The sequence below is a fragment of the Pan paniscus genome, chromosome X, assembly GCF_029289425.2.
Source record: "Pan paniscus chromosome X, NHGRI_mPanPan1-v2.0_pri, whole genome shotgun sequence".
NCBI classification, from domain to species: Eukaryota; Metazoa; Chordata; class Mammalia; order Primates; family Hominidae; genus Pan; species Pan paniscus.
Genome location: NC_073272.2, coordinates 49,963,169 through 49,975,172, shown reverse-complemented (window position 1 = coordinate 49,975,172; position 12,004 = coordinate 49,963,169). Strand labels below are relative to the sequence as shown.

Genomic DNA, 12,004 nt, shown 5'->3' with positions numbered 1-12,004 from the left:
AAACCCCGTCTCTACTAAAAATACAAAAATTAGCCAGGCGTGGTGGCGGGTGCCTGTAATCCCAGTTACTCGGGAGGCTGAGGCAGGAGAATCGCTTGAACCCAGGAGGCAGAGGTTGCAGTGAGCCAAGATCACACCACTGCACTCCAGCCTGGGTGACAGAGCGAAATTCTGTCTCAAAATAAATAAATAAATTTGTTCTGCAGAACCCTTTGGCATCTGGTTAAATCTGTGAACCCCTTCACAGAATATTTTTAAAAGTATATACACACACATACACAATTACAATGGAAGCCAATTACATTGAATTACAATTATTACTATATATTAAATTGAAACAAAATTGAGATGCAGTAATATATGGGCTTTTCAATTAATACATCAACTTACAGGATTTGCTATCATTCCAAGAGGTGACAAATATGAACAATACTTCAAGATGCCCTTTTTATGTTACATTACAGTTGCTGTAACTGGTTTGTATTGGTGGGAAAATCCCAGGTACTGCTTTTACTACTGTGATTTGTTGCCAGCATTTATAACTTGGGAGTAAGGCTAAATTTCAGTTTTATTGCTGAAAATAAAGATGTAACATTTTCTTCCATCAAGTTCATGGTTACCCCTGGCTTCTATCCAGGTTAAGAATCCCTGCCTTTAGGGAAAATTCTGGATATAATCAGGACACTCCTGAAGAGGTTTAAAGAAGAGGTAAGACCTCACTCAAGAATTCCCACTGCAGTACAGACAGACTTTCATGGTTTCTTTCCTTGTTGTCTTCAGGGTTGTTGCAGATCCCTCCTCAGGGCTTGTTTGTCCAGGCCTCGTTGATGAGATGATATTTTGAAAACAAGTTCATCAACAAGTTCCGGTTTTCCTGACATTGAGCAGTTTCTGAGTTGTATCAGTTTGCCAGCTAACCAAAAGTCAAAGAAAGTTTTTTTGTTTTGTTTTGTTTTTTTAGAGACAGGGTCTTGCTCTGTCACCCAGGCTGGAGTGCAGTGGAGCTCCATCATAGCTCACGACAACCTTAACCTCCCAAGCTCAAGTGATCCTCCCACCTCAGCCTCCCAAGTAGCTGGGATTACAGGCAGGCATGTGCCACCACACCTAGCTAACTCTGCTGCTAACATTTTTGTGACATTTCCTCCTACTTTTATGGTGAACCATGACATATAGAAAATGCATAAAACCTATATATGTTCAGTTTAATGAATAACTACAAGGTGTTATTTGGTGTAATTGCAGGATGTTCACTGTCATTGTTGTACAGTTCTCCACGGTGAATGTACCACGATTTAATGGGCATATACTATAGATAGTGCTGCTAGCAACACTCTAGGACTCACTTCCTTTTTTTTGAGATGGAGTCTGACTCTGTCACCCAGGCTGGAGTGCAGTGGCACGATCTCAGCTCACTGCAACCTCCACCTCCCAGGTTCAAGTGATTCTCCTGCCTCAGCCTCCTGAGTAGCTGGGATTACAGGTGCCCGCCACCATGCCCGGTTAATTTTTGTATTTTTAGTAGAGATGGGGTTTTGCCATGTTGGTCAGGCTGGTCTTGAACTCCTGACCTCAGGTGATCCACCCACCTCGGCCTCCCAAAGTGCTGGGATTACAGGCGTTGAGCCACGGCACCCGGCCTCTAGGACTCATTTCTTAGGAGTGGAACTGGCACACATGCAGCTTTAGTAGGTAATGCCTAAGTTTTCCACAGTGGCTGCACCATTTTACCTTCCCAGTAGCATGTACGAGGCTTTCAATTGCTGCATATCCTTTCAAATACTTAGTGTTGTTGATATTTTGAGTTTTCACTTGCATTTTCCTGATGAGCAGCTTTTCATGTGCTTACTGGCCACTCTCATGTTTTTCCTTATTGATTTACAGGACCCTTTAAATATTAAAAACTGTAAATCTCTTTCATACAATGATTTGCTGTTTCAATTTTTTCTTAAGGTGGCTTCTTGTGGCCAGGTGTGGTGGCTCAGGCCTGTAATCCCAGCACTTTGGGAGGCCTGAGGCAGGCAGATTTTGTGAGGTCAGGAGTTTGAGACCAGCCTGGCCAACATGGTGAAACCCCGTCTCTACTAAAAATACAAAAATTAGCCGGGTGAGGTGGGAGCACACGTCTGTAATCCCAGCTACTCAGGAGGCTGAGGCAGGAGAATCTCTTGAACCCGGGAGGTGGAGGTTGGAGTGAGCTGAGATAGTGCCACTGCACTCCACCCAGCCTGGGCGACAGAGCGAGACTCTGTTCTCAAAACAAAACCAAAAACAAAACAAAAAAGGCCAGGTGTGGTGGCTCACACCTGTAATCCCAACACTTTGGTAGGCCGAGGCAGGTGGATCACCTGAGGTCACGAGTTTGAGACCAGTCTGGTCAACATGGCAAAACCCCATCTCTACTAAAAATACAAAAATTAGCCATGCATGGTGGCGGGCACTGTAATCCCAGCTATTTGGGAGGCTGAGGCAGGAGAATCGCTTGAACTTGGTAGATGGAGGTTGCCGTGAGCTGAGATCATGCCACTGCACTCTAGCCTGGGTAACAGAGTAAGACTCTGTCTCAAGAAAAAAAAAAAGGTGGCTTTTTGTGATGGCTGACTTAGTCTGAATAACCTGCTATGCCATTGTCAGAAAGGGCCATCCTCTAACATCGTGATTTTAGAACATTTGGCTATGGATAAACTTTCCTCCCATACCACGTGCAGTTCCACCTTTGGGACATGGCTATTTCCTTTACCCAGAATGCTCTTCCCTCAGATAAACACATGGCTTCCCTCCGGCAGTGCCTTCAGGTCTTTGCTCAAACATTACCTCTGAGGAATGTCTGAGGCCTTCTATGACAACCCTTTTAAAAAGTGCAAACTGGCTGGGCGCAGTGGCTCATGCCTGTAATCCTGGTACTTTGGGAGGCCGAGGACGGCAGACTGCTCGAGCCCAGTAGATCGAGACCAGCCTGGGCAACATGGCAAAACTCCATCTCCCCTAAAAATACAAAAATTTGCTAGGCATGGTGGTACATGCCTGTAGTCCCAGCTACTTGAGAGGCTGAGGTGGGAGGATTTTTTGAGCCCGGGAAATCACACCACTGAACTCCAGCCTGGGCGACAGAGTGAGACCTTGTCTCAAAACAAAAACACCAAAAGATGAAAACTGCCATGCCTAGAATTCCTGATTCTCTTCACCCTGCTTTACTTTTTTCTATTTTTTATATCCCATATTACTCTTATATATTATATATATTGCAAGATATGTAAATTGAGAAATGCAAGCTATATAGTATATGTGTGTATGTAAACTCTTGCACTTACAGACTGTTTTGATTGTTGCCTCTTTTCCAAACTGGAAGTACTGTGAGAGCCAAGATATTTCTGTTTTGCTCCCTGCTCTATCTCCAAACCTAGAACAACGCCTGGCATACAGTATATGCTCAATAAATGTTTACTGAATGCCTCAAATGTAAAATGCTTAAAGCAGTTCCTGGCATACAACAACAGATGTTTAGAAAAGGGTTTGTTGATTAAAATCTTATCAGTTGACATAAAAATTTCAAAGGTGAAATTTTACTGAGGTTTTTCATAAAGGTTGCCCTTACTCAAACTCTTAGATAACAAGGCAAACTTACCGTAATGGGTTAAGGTGAACAACTCATTTCATTGTCTTCCATCTACCCAAGAAAAAGAAAAGTGACTCACATATTTGGCGAAACTTTTCCATTCATTATGCTTGGCTTTACCAATTTTTTATAGCTATTGGGAGGCAGGAAAGGGAATTTTGGCCCCAGAAACCATGAGATTTGGGTCAGAAAAAGGCACACGGGGAAGGGGTCAAGGCAGGCTGAGAGTCACATTTCCAGACCTCAGGGGCCAGCAGGGTGTGGCACTGAGGGGCGGCCAGGGGCTGGGGAAACGTGTCCACTCTGCTGATGGGGCAGTCCTGGGGGCGGATCTCCTTGGCCAGCTGCCCCTTCCTCTTCAACGTGCAGGCCTCCTGGTATGGTGGCGAGATGGGGGGCTGTGTGGGTGGAGTGTACTTGTACTCTGAGCCGCCCTCTAGCTGCAGGGACAGAGGGGTAGGGAGATGGTGAGGACCTGGTAACCTAGGACAGCCTCCCTCCCACCCACCTACTGTTGGTTGGGCACTCACGTCCAGTGGGTAACTGCGGTCCGAATCATAGGAGCTCAGGTCCCCACAGGTCACAAAAGGCACAATGATGCGGGTGGGACCATCCAGCTGGTTGAAATCTGGGTCTTAGGAACAGGGGGAGACAACTGAGGACAAGGTCAGGATGCCTGGGGCCAGTCATGACACAGGCGGCGGTATGGCTGCCAAACCCTCCCCACATATCCACCAGCTACTCTCTTCCCACCCCACCAGAAATCCTTCATTTGGTTCAGATCACCTCCTCGGGGAGGCCCTCCATAATCACCCCTTCTAAAACATCGGTGCCCTGCTCTTTTTCACTGCATTTATGTCCACCTGATATTGGATTATATGCTGCCTGGATGACGTCTCCCTCACTCAAATGTCATCCCAGGGGCAGGCTCTGTCTCTTCCTGCTAGAGGCTTAAGGGGCAAAAGTTTCACACCGAGGAGGTTTCCACCTGGGGCATGACTGAGATCTTCCTAGGAGAGAATGTCCTTAGGCAGGTGGAGTCTCCACTGGGGCAGGGCTCAGGATCCTCCTGGGATGGAATTTTCACCAGGCCCAAGAGTTACCACTAGAGGACTGCCTGGGCTGAAGCTCCTCCCGGGACAAAATACCCATAAAGGGGTGGGATTTCCATCAGAGAATGGGGCTAAGGATCCCCTTGGGAAAAAAATTCCCATGAGGGGACAGAGCCTCCCCCAGGGGGTGAGACTGTGGGCCCTCGTGGGACCTAGATTGCATAAGGTGTGGCAGAGTCCCCCAGGGTGGCCCATGCTCCAGCTCTCACCGTAAGAATGGTCCAGCAGGGGTTTGCTCAGGTCCGGGATGAAGCCCTCGGGAGGGTCATAGCCCTGACAGACAGCGAAGGCCTCTGCCAGGGGAAGGTGGAGTGAGGCATGACTGCCGCTTCCTCCTCGTGCAGTCGGTGTCCCAGAGATCCCCCTGTGCCTGCCTGGCCCCTCCACCCCACTGACCAATGCTAGAGTTCCGGCTGCTCCTGGGCTTGGCACACAGCACGCTGGAGAAGAAGACCTGCAGCTGGCTGTAGAGGAGCGTCACATCCCGGCCTCGGAATATCTGCAGGGTGAGAAGGCAAAGACAGCGGGTAAGGGTGGCCCTCAGCGACCTCTCTCTACTCCACCAAGTTCCTTGAGACTTACCTTGGCCACAAAGCAGCCCCCTGGCTTCAGGACATGTGTAGCAATGTTCAGAGCCTGTGGGCAGGACAGACGGCTGAGGCTGAGGTGGAGACAGCCAGGAGGGGGCCAAAGTGGGTCAGGGGTGGCCAGGGTTACTCACAGCTAGGAGGAGCTGGGCCTGCATATACTCATCAACATCATGGAGACCGGTTACTGTGGCAAGAGGAACAGCGTTAGGGGGGGCCCATCTGGCTCTGTGCATCTTCTTGTACCACACAGATCAGATACTAAATACATTTTCCAGGCTGTCTTACTGCTAAGGTTCCAGATGCAAATTACTGTCTGCCAACTGGATGCATATTCTGAGCTCCTAACCCTTAGGAACTCATTTCAATTCTAAAACAACCTCACACACAAGCATCATTATCATTTCCACCTCCAGCCCAGACTGTTCCTCTGAACTCCAGATTCACAAATCAGATTCTACATCTCCAGTACATCCACAACCAAACTCCTGACCTACCTCCCCAAACCTGCTCCTCCCACCATCCTCCCCATCTTATCTGAGCTTTCTAATTGTTCAAATCCAAAACCTTAGTCACCTCTGATGCTCCCCCCGCATCCTCTCCTCACACCCACATCGAAGCCATTAACACATCTACTTTCAAAAGATCTGACTTGATCTTCTCCTCTCCACCACTGCCCTCACCCATTATCACTTGCCTGGACTACTCCACCCCGGAGCCCCTGCTTCTGCCCTTGGCCCTCACACAGCTCATAGTAGCCCAAGCCCAGCACAGTCCTCTTCTCCTCACAACCCTCTCATGGTTTTCTCCAAGCTCTCATCTCGGTGAAAATGCCAACAGCCTCACCATGGCCCACGAGGCCCTATAGGATCTGTCCCGTTACCTCTCTGATGTTACCTTTTACCACTCTCCCCCCCTCACTCTGTTCCAACCACAGTGATCTCCTTGTCATTACTCATACATAGCAAGCACCCTCCTGCCTCAGGACCTTTGCACGGGCTGCAATTTTTCCTGGATTGCTCTTCCTCCAGACATATCCATAGCTTACTCCCCCACCTCCTTTAGTCTCTGCTGTTAAGTCAGTGAGGCCTTCCCCATCCACTTGATTTAAAATTCTAACAGGTACTCCTGCTTTCCTCCTGCTCAATGATTTCCCTATGGTACCCATCCCCCACCCCACCTTTTTTTTTTGAGACGGAGTTTCGCTCTTGTTGCTCAGGCTGGAGTGCAATGGTGCGATCTCAGCTCACTGCAACCTCCGCCTCCCGGGTTCAAGCGATTCTTCTGTCTTAGCCTCCCAAGTAGCTGGGATTACAGGCACATGACACCACACCTGGCTAATTTTTGTATTTTTAGTAGAGATGGGGTTTCATCATATTGGTCAGGCTGGTCTCGAACTCCTGACCTCAGGTGATCTGACCACCTCAGCCTCCCAAAGTGCTGGGATTACAGGCGTGAGCCACTGTGCCCGGCCTCCTCACCCCGTTTTTTTAGAGAGAGGGTCTCACTCTGTTGCCCAGGCTGGAGTGCAGTGGTGCGATCAAAGTGTACTGTAACCTCGACCTCTTGGGCTCAAGTGATCCTCCCACCTCAGCCTCCTGAGTAACTGGGACTATGGGCATGCATCACCATGCCAGCTAATTTTTTAAGACAGGGTCTTGCTATGTTGCAAGGCTGGTCTCAAACTCCTGCCTCAAGTGTTCCTCTCACCTCATCCTCCCAAAGCACTGGGATTACAGGTGGAAGCCACCATGCCTGGCCCCATCCCCTTTTAATGGTACAGAGCTGAATCATTTATTTTCTTTCCCATTTGCTCCCACTAGAACATCAGCTCCATGAGGTTAAAGATTAATGGAATTTTATTCATGAATGTTTTCCCAACACAATAGGTGCTCAGTAAATGTGTGTTGAATGGCTGGCTGGCTGAAAATGAATGAACAGTGCAACGGAATTGGACAGTTGCAGAGAGATGAGAGCAGGGAAAGGTAGACAACAGACATGAAACTCAAAGGGTGGGGTGCAAGTGGGAGGAAGAGAGAGGCAGAGAGAGAGCAGGCAGCAGAGGTAGGGAGAAGTTGCCAGATGTGGGAGAAAGCTGAGTGCGGAAGGGAGAGGCAGGGAGTAACTGAAGAGGTGAATAAGTCAACCAAGGTGGGAGATACAGAGAAGGACACACACAGGGGCCCCCGCCTGGCCTCCCACTTTCTGTTGCTATTTACCATCAGGAGCCCCGTCACACACCACTAGGTCCGCAGGGCAGCCCTTAAAGTGCTGGATGATCTCCTTGGCAGTGGACAGCTATGGAGAGAGGGAGGATGAGTGGCCCCACGGCCCTCCACTGCTGCCCTCAGATCCCGCCTGCCCATGGTCCTGGCCCACAGCCCCTGGGTCAGCCAAATTCCCAGGCTTTGCCTCTCTAAGACTGGGCTCCATCTCTGGGGACCCAGCATCATCATTTTCTGCTGTGTCTGTGCAATGATGACCTGCTGGCTGTTTCTCCATGGTTACTCTCTCATTCTCTTTCTCTCTCTGTTTCTATCACCTCTCTGTTTCTCTTCCACTCTGCATAGACCCCAGGTAAGGGCCTTCACCCAGGATATACCCCAACACCCTCAGCCATGCTCTTACCTGGGTGATGTCCCCCTGGATCTGTACCACACCTGGTAGTGGAGCCATAGCCTGCAGGTCCACAGCCACCACGTGGCCGGACCCTTGGCCCCTGTGGACAACATGGCCCACGTCAGCCTAGTTTCACTCCCGGGCCCCTCCCACCCAGCCGGCCCTCCTGGGTCTCCCATCTGGGACCCCCACACTTACCCGATCTTCTGGCTCAGCACCTGGCTCCAGCTGCCCGGGGCTGCACACAGGTCAACTGCCCGTGTCACGCCTGGGCATACATAGTGAAAGCATCCTGATCAGCTGCACCCACTTCTCCAACCTGGAGACCCTTGCAAAATTCACCCCTCTCCCCTGGGGAGCACCCACATATCTCCATTGCCCAGGTGCCCAACTCCTCTCCGGTATTCTGCCTATCTTCCTGCCTGTCTCCCTGCCCCAGAGACCCTCTGAGTCAGCCCACCTACCACAGGGAGCTCTGCAGACCCAGCCTACTTGTTTACCTCCTGTGCCCACCTCACCGCCCAGTGACCTGCCCACCAGTCAGGGACCTTGGAAGAGTTGGAATTCCTTATCCAGTTGTAGCAGTTTGAAGGCGCTGCGAGCACGCCAGCCATTCTCCTTGGCCAGGCGGTAGTAGACATCCCGCTTGTCCTTTGACGTCCGTCCCATTTCACACACCAGTTGCTCAAGGACCTGCCGACAGTCCGCTGATGCCGGCCAGTATCAGTAACCAGATGAATGGGCTACCACCTACCTCTGTAGGGCGGAGAGAACCACACAAACTAAACTGGGCTCATCTGACCCACATGACAGCTCACACAGAAGATGGGCTGACCGAAGCCCTGGCACTGACCCCACTGACCTTATAGGGCCTGAAGGACCCTATCACTGAACTCTCAGGCTCCATTGCTTATCACACAGACCCTCCTCGCCCCCATCACTTACCCCACAGTTCCCACAAAAGACCCCATAAACCCAACATTCATCCCATAGATGGCCCACTTGTGAACCTGTCCACCTCCCATCACTGTCACCCACACTCCACACATTAAACCCTGTAACTGTCACTATCAACCCTTCTCTGCCCATGTCATGCCCATTAAAATCTCACTGACTGTATCCCCAGTTGTCCCCATTGCCCCTAGATTCATATAGTCCTATTAGCCCCCATTAATCCCTTGCTTTCCACCTTTATCCTAATACTACTTCATTGTACCTCCCACTCCCTATATCTCTCTCGTTTCACCCCATTCGCCATTAATCCCTTAGATGATTAGGCCCCCTTTATTACTACATCCTTATGAACCTCTAACAATGCCTGGAGAATCATGGTCTATTAGCTCCCCATTAAGCATTCAATTACTGATTTATCAGCCCCCATTAACTCAGTTTTCTCCAATAGACCCTTCATAGATCACAGCACTAGCCTCCTGCCCTGTAACTCTTTCATTAACAAACACGTTAACTGATCACACATCAGTTCCCCATTCTCCCCTCACTGTCCACCCTGCTCTCCATGGATCCATCACTGGATGATCACACTCCAACAGTTTACTATTCACCTACTATGTATCAACAGAAGTTAACCCCCCCAACCCTAGTTTACTATTGCCCTCTCTTTGCTCACTCTGTCCCCTAATTCCTCGACGGTCATGCCACCATAGCCCAACTACTGACTCTGACTACAACACCATCAGCCTCTCATTATCTTTTCTTTCACCAAGGTCCCTTGATCATGACCTCCATCCATCTATTATTCCCCCCACAACCTCACCATCATCCTTGCCATTACGATGCCCCATCACTTTCCATTAACCCGTTGAATATCATACCTCCATCAATACCTGGGGGATCATTTTCCCATCCATCACTCGTTATATTCTAGTTGCTTACTCTGCCATCCCCTCATTAATCAATCAATGAACAACACTTCGACTAAAATATTCTTATTAGCCCCCACTGATTCCCCAGTAACACCCCACCCTCACGCTCCACCCAACCTCCCAAAACAGCCTTCTGACCACACTCCCCGTCCCTCCTCATCAATACCTCAAAGATCATAGCTCCATCGGGACCACCGGGTACCCCTCCAGGCGGCTCCGACCGCTGCGTCCCATGTCCCCACCTCGAATCCACCCCGTCTACTGGTCCCCTTCTGCAGACAAACCTTGGGTGTAGAACCCACCCGGTGCCAGCCGCCCGAACCATACACAGCTGCGGCGCCCAGGGCGGACCTCCCTCCTTTCCCCGCAGGCGGGACAGTGCAGGCGTGCCTCAATAGCCTCCGCCCGCATTCCTGTCCTCCGCGCCCCAGGGCCCACCTTAGTTTTCGGAGCAGGGTGGTCCGCGAGCAGCCTGTGCCTCGGCGAGAGCGCAAACGGGCGACAAGTCCTAGGGCTTCAGTTTGTGTTCGTAGTCCACCCGAATGCCCGGGGGGGCAAGCCTATGGGCTGTCGCAGCGTGGCAAACTCGGCATCGTGGATCGCCCAGGTTCCGGCGGGCCGGGACCTGATGTGAACGTACAACGTGAGTCCCGTCATCTATTGTCGACGTATCCGGGGCTCGCGAACTGCGTTTCCCGGCATGCAACGGGCACGGCCAAAGCGGCTGAATCCACACACTGCGTGGCTGCAGCGACGCGACGCGCAAGTTGCCAGCGATTCTTTGTTCTTTTTCTTCCGAGGCCAAGATCGATTTGCTCCCCCGCCCCTCCCTTCTTGGACCGTGCTTGTTATTGAGCCTGTAAACTACATTTCCCAAGATGCCACGCGCACGATGGCGCCCATTCATTTTTCGCGTGCCTGGAAGCGAAATTACCACTCGGGGCATAAACGTGACAGTAAGGAAAATGCGTTCTTGAAGTGCGCGAGCGCGCGGAGGCTGCTCGGCTGCAATTTCAGATCGCACTACAGCTAATGCATGGCGCTGCCTGAGTTTTACTGCCTCAGAACTTCAGTTTCCCTGTCTGGAAAGTGGGGATAATCAATAGTATAGACTTAACAGCATTATTGGGAGGGTTAAATAGGTGTAGCTTAGCCACTCTCTGGACTTTTGTAATTCTGTGATCTTCAAATATTTTAAATTCCATCCCAGACACAAAAAAAGACTATACATCCTGACCCAGTGGACAAACGGAAAAATAATGAAAACGTTTATCATAGTGTTTACCATGTGCTAGGCTCTAAATGCCCTCAGTGGTGTGCTGGTAAATGGTTAACCACTGGCTGGGGCGGGGGTGGTGGCGGGGAGGGGTGGGGGGAAGGGAGGCTGGTTTCTAGCATTTACCAATTTCCATGGCTTAGGTACAATCTTCTTGTTAGATTTCAAGGTACCGACCTGTGGTCACTGAACAGGGAGTTTAAAAGAGATGCAGTAGTGCACTATCATGTATTATTTTTACCATACAGATAAAATGGGGGTAAATGACCTCAAGAGCATAGAGAATAGTGGAATGTGGTAAAATTAGGAAGTTACCAGTTTTGAGTAAGTTTATATCATTTCATTTTTAACCATAGCTGTTTAACTTTAGGGGGCTGAGGTGGAAGGATCGCTTGAGTCCAGGACTTCAAGACCAGCCTGGGCAATATGGTGAGATCCCCGTCTCTACAAATAATAAAAATAGCCGGGCGTGGTGGTGTGCGCGAGTAGTTCCAGCTACTTGGGAGGCTGAGGTGGGAGGATTGCATGAGCCTGGGAGGTCAAGGCTGCAGTGAGCCTTGATCGTGCCACTGCACTCCACTGTGGGTGACAGAGTGAGACCCTGTCTCAACAAACAAACAAAACCAGTTGTTAAACCAGCTGTTTAACAACCAGTTTGCAAAATTTCTGAAAATTGAACAGCTCCTCCCAACCTGTACAAGTTGGCTCCAGCATGTCCTTCCCTTTGTTCATTCATTTTAATCCTGACAACATGCATATGAGTATTAGCCAGGGGCGGCGGCATGCGCCTTTAGCCCCAGCTACTCCAGAGGCTGAGGTGGGAGGATCCCTGGAGCCCAGGGGTTTGAATCTAGTCTGGGCAACATAGCGAGAACCCATGTCTCTTTAAAAAATAAAAGGGCTGGATGCAG

The 12,004-nt window shown here is 50.1% G+C and overlaps 1 protein-coding gene and 1 long non-coding RNA gene across 6 annotated transcripts; one reads left to right on the top strand and one right to left on the bottom strand.

Moving 5' to 3' along the window:
* Positions 1-301: 301 nt before the first annotated feature.
* On the bottom strand, positions 302-10,460 carry FTSJ1 (FtsJ RNA 2'-O-methyltransferase 1). Of its 5 annotated transcripts, none has more exons than XM_063601617.1 (14): positions 10,256-10,460; positions 9,984-10,089; positions 8,483-8,690; positions 8,133-8,202; positions 7,944-8,034; positions 7,535-7,613; positions 5,450-5,502; positions 5,311-5,364; positions 5,125-5,227; positions 4,938-5,021; positions 4,147-4,244; positions 3,859-4,056; positions 3,626-3,667; positions 302-913 (listed from the first exon to the last, which is right to left on the bottom strand). In XM_063601617.1, the coding sequence occupies exons 3-13, from the start codon at positions 8,601-8,603 to the stop codon at positions 3,635-3,637; spliced, it is 984 nt and encodes a 327-aa protein (XP_063457687.1). In that variant the 5' UTR covers positions 8,604-8,690; positions 9,984-10,089; positions 10,256-10,460; the 3' UTR covers positions 302-913; positions 3,626-3,634. The 5 variants fall into 5 exon arrangements, with proteins under 5 accessions (XP_063457687.1, XP_063457686.1, XP_034805352.1 ...); XM_063601616.1 differs by having other exon boundaries at positions 4,147-4,250; positions 10,256-10,459; XM_034949461.3 differs by lacking the exons at positions 302-913; positions 3,626-3,667 and having other exon boundaries at positions 3,702-4,056; positions 4,147-4,250.
* A 151-nt stretch (positions 10,461-10,611) lies between these two features.
* Positions 10,612-11,523, top strand: LOC129395363 (uncharacterized). The gene is made up of 2 exons (XR_010111211.1): positions 10,612-10,773; positions 11,464-11,523. It is a non-coding gene; the product is annotated as an uncharacterized LOC129395363 (long non-coding RNA).
* The last annotated feature ends 481 nt before the right edge of the window (positions 11,524-12,004 follow it).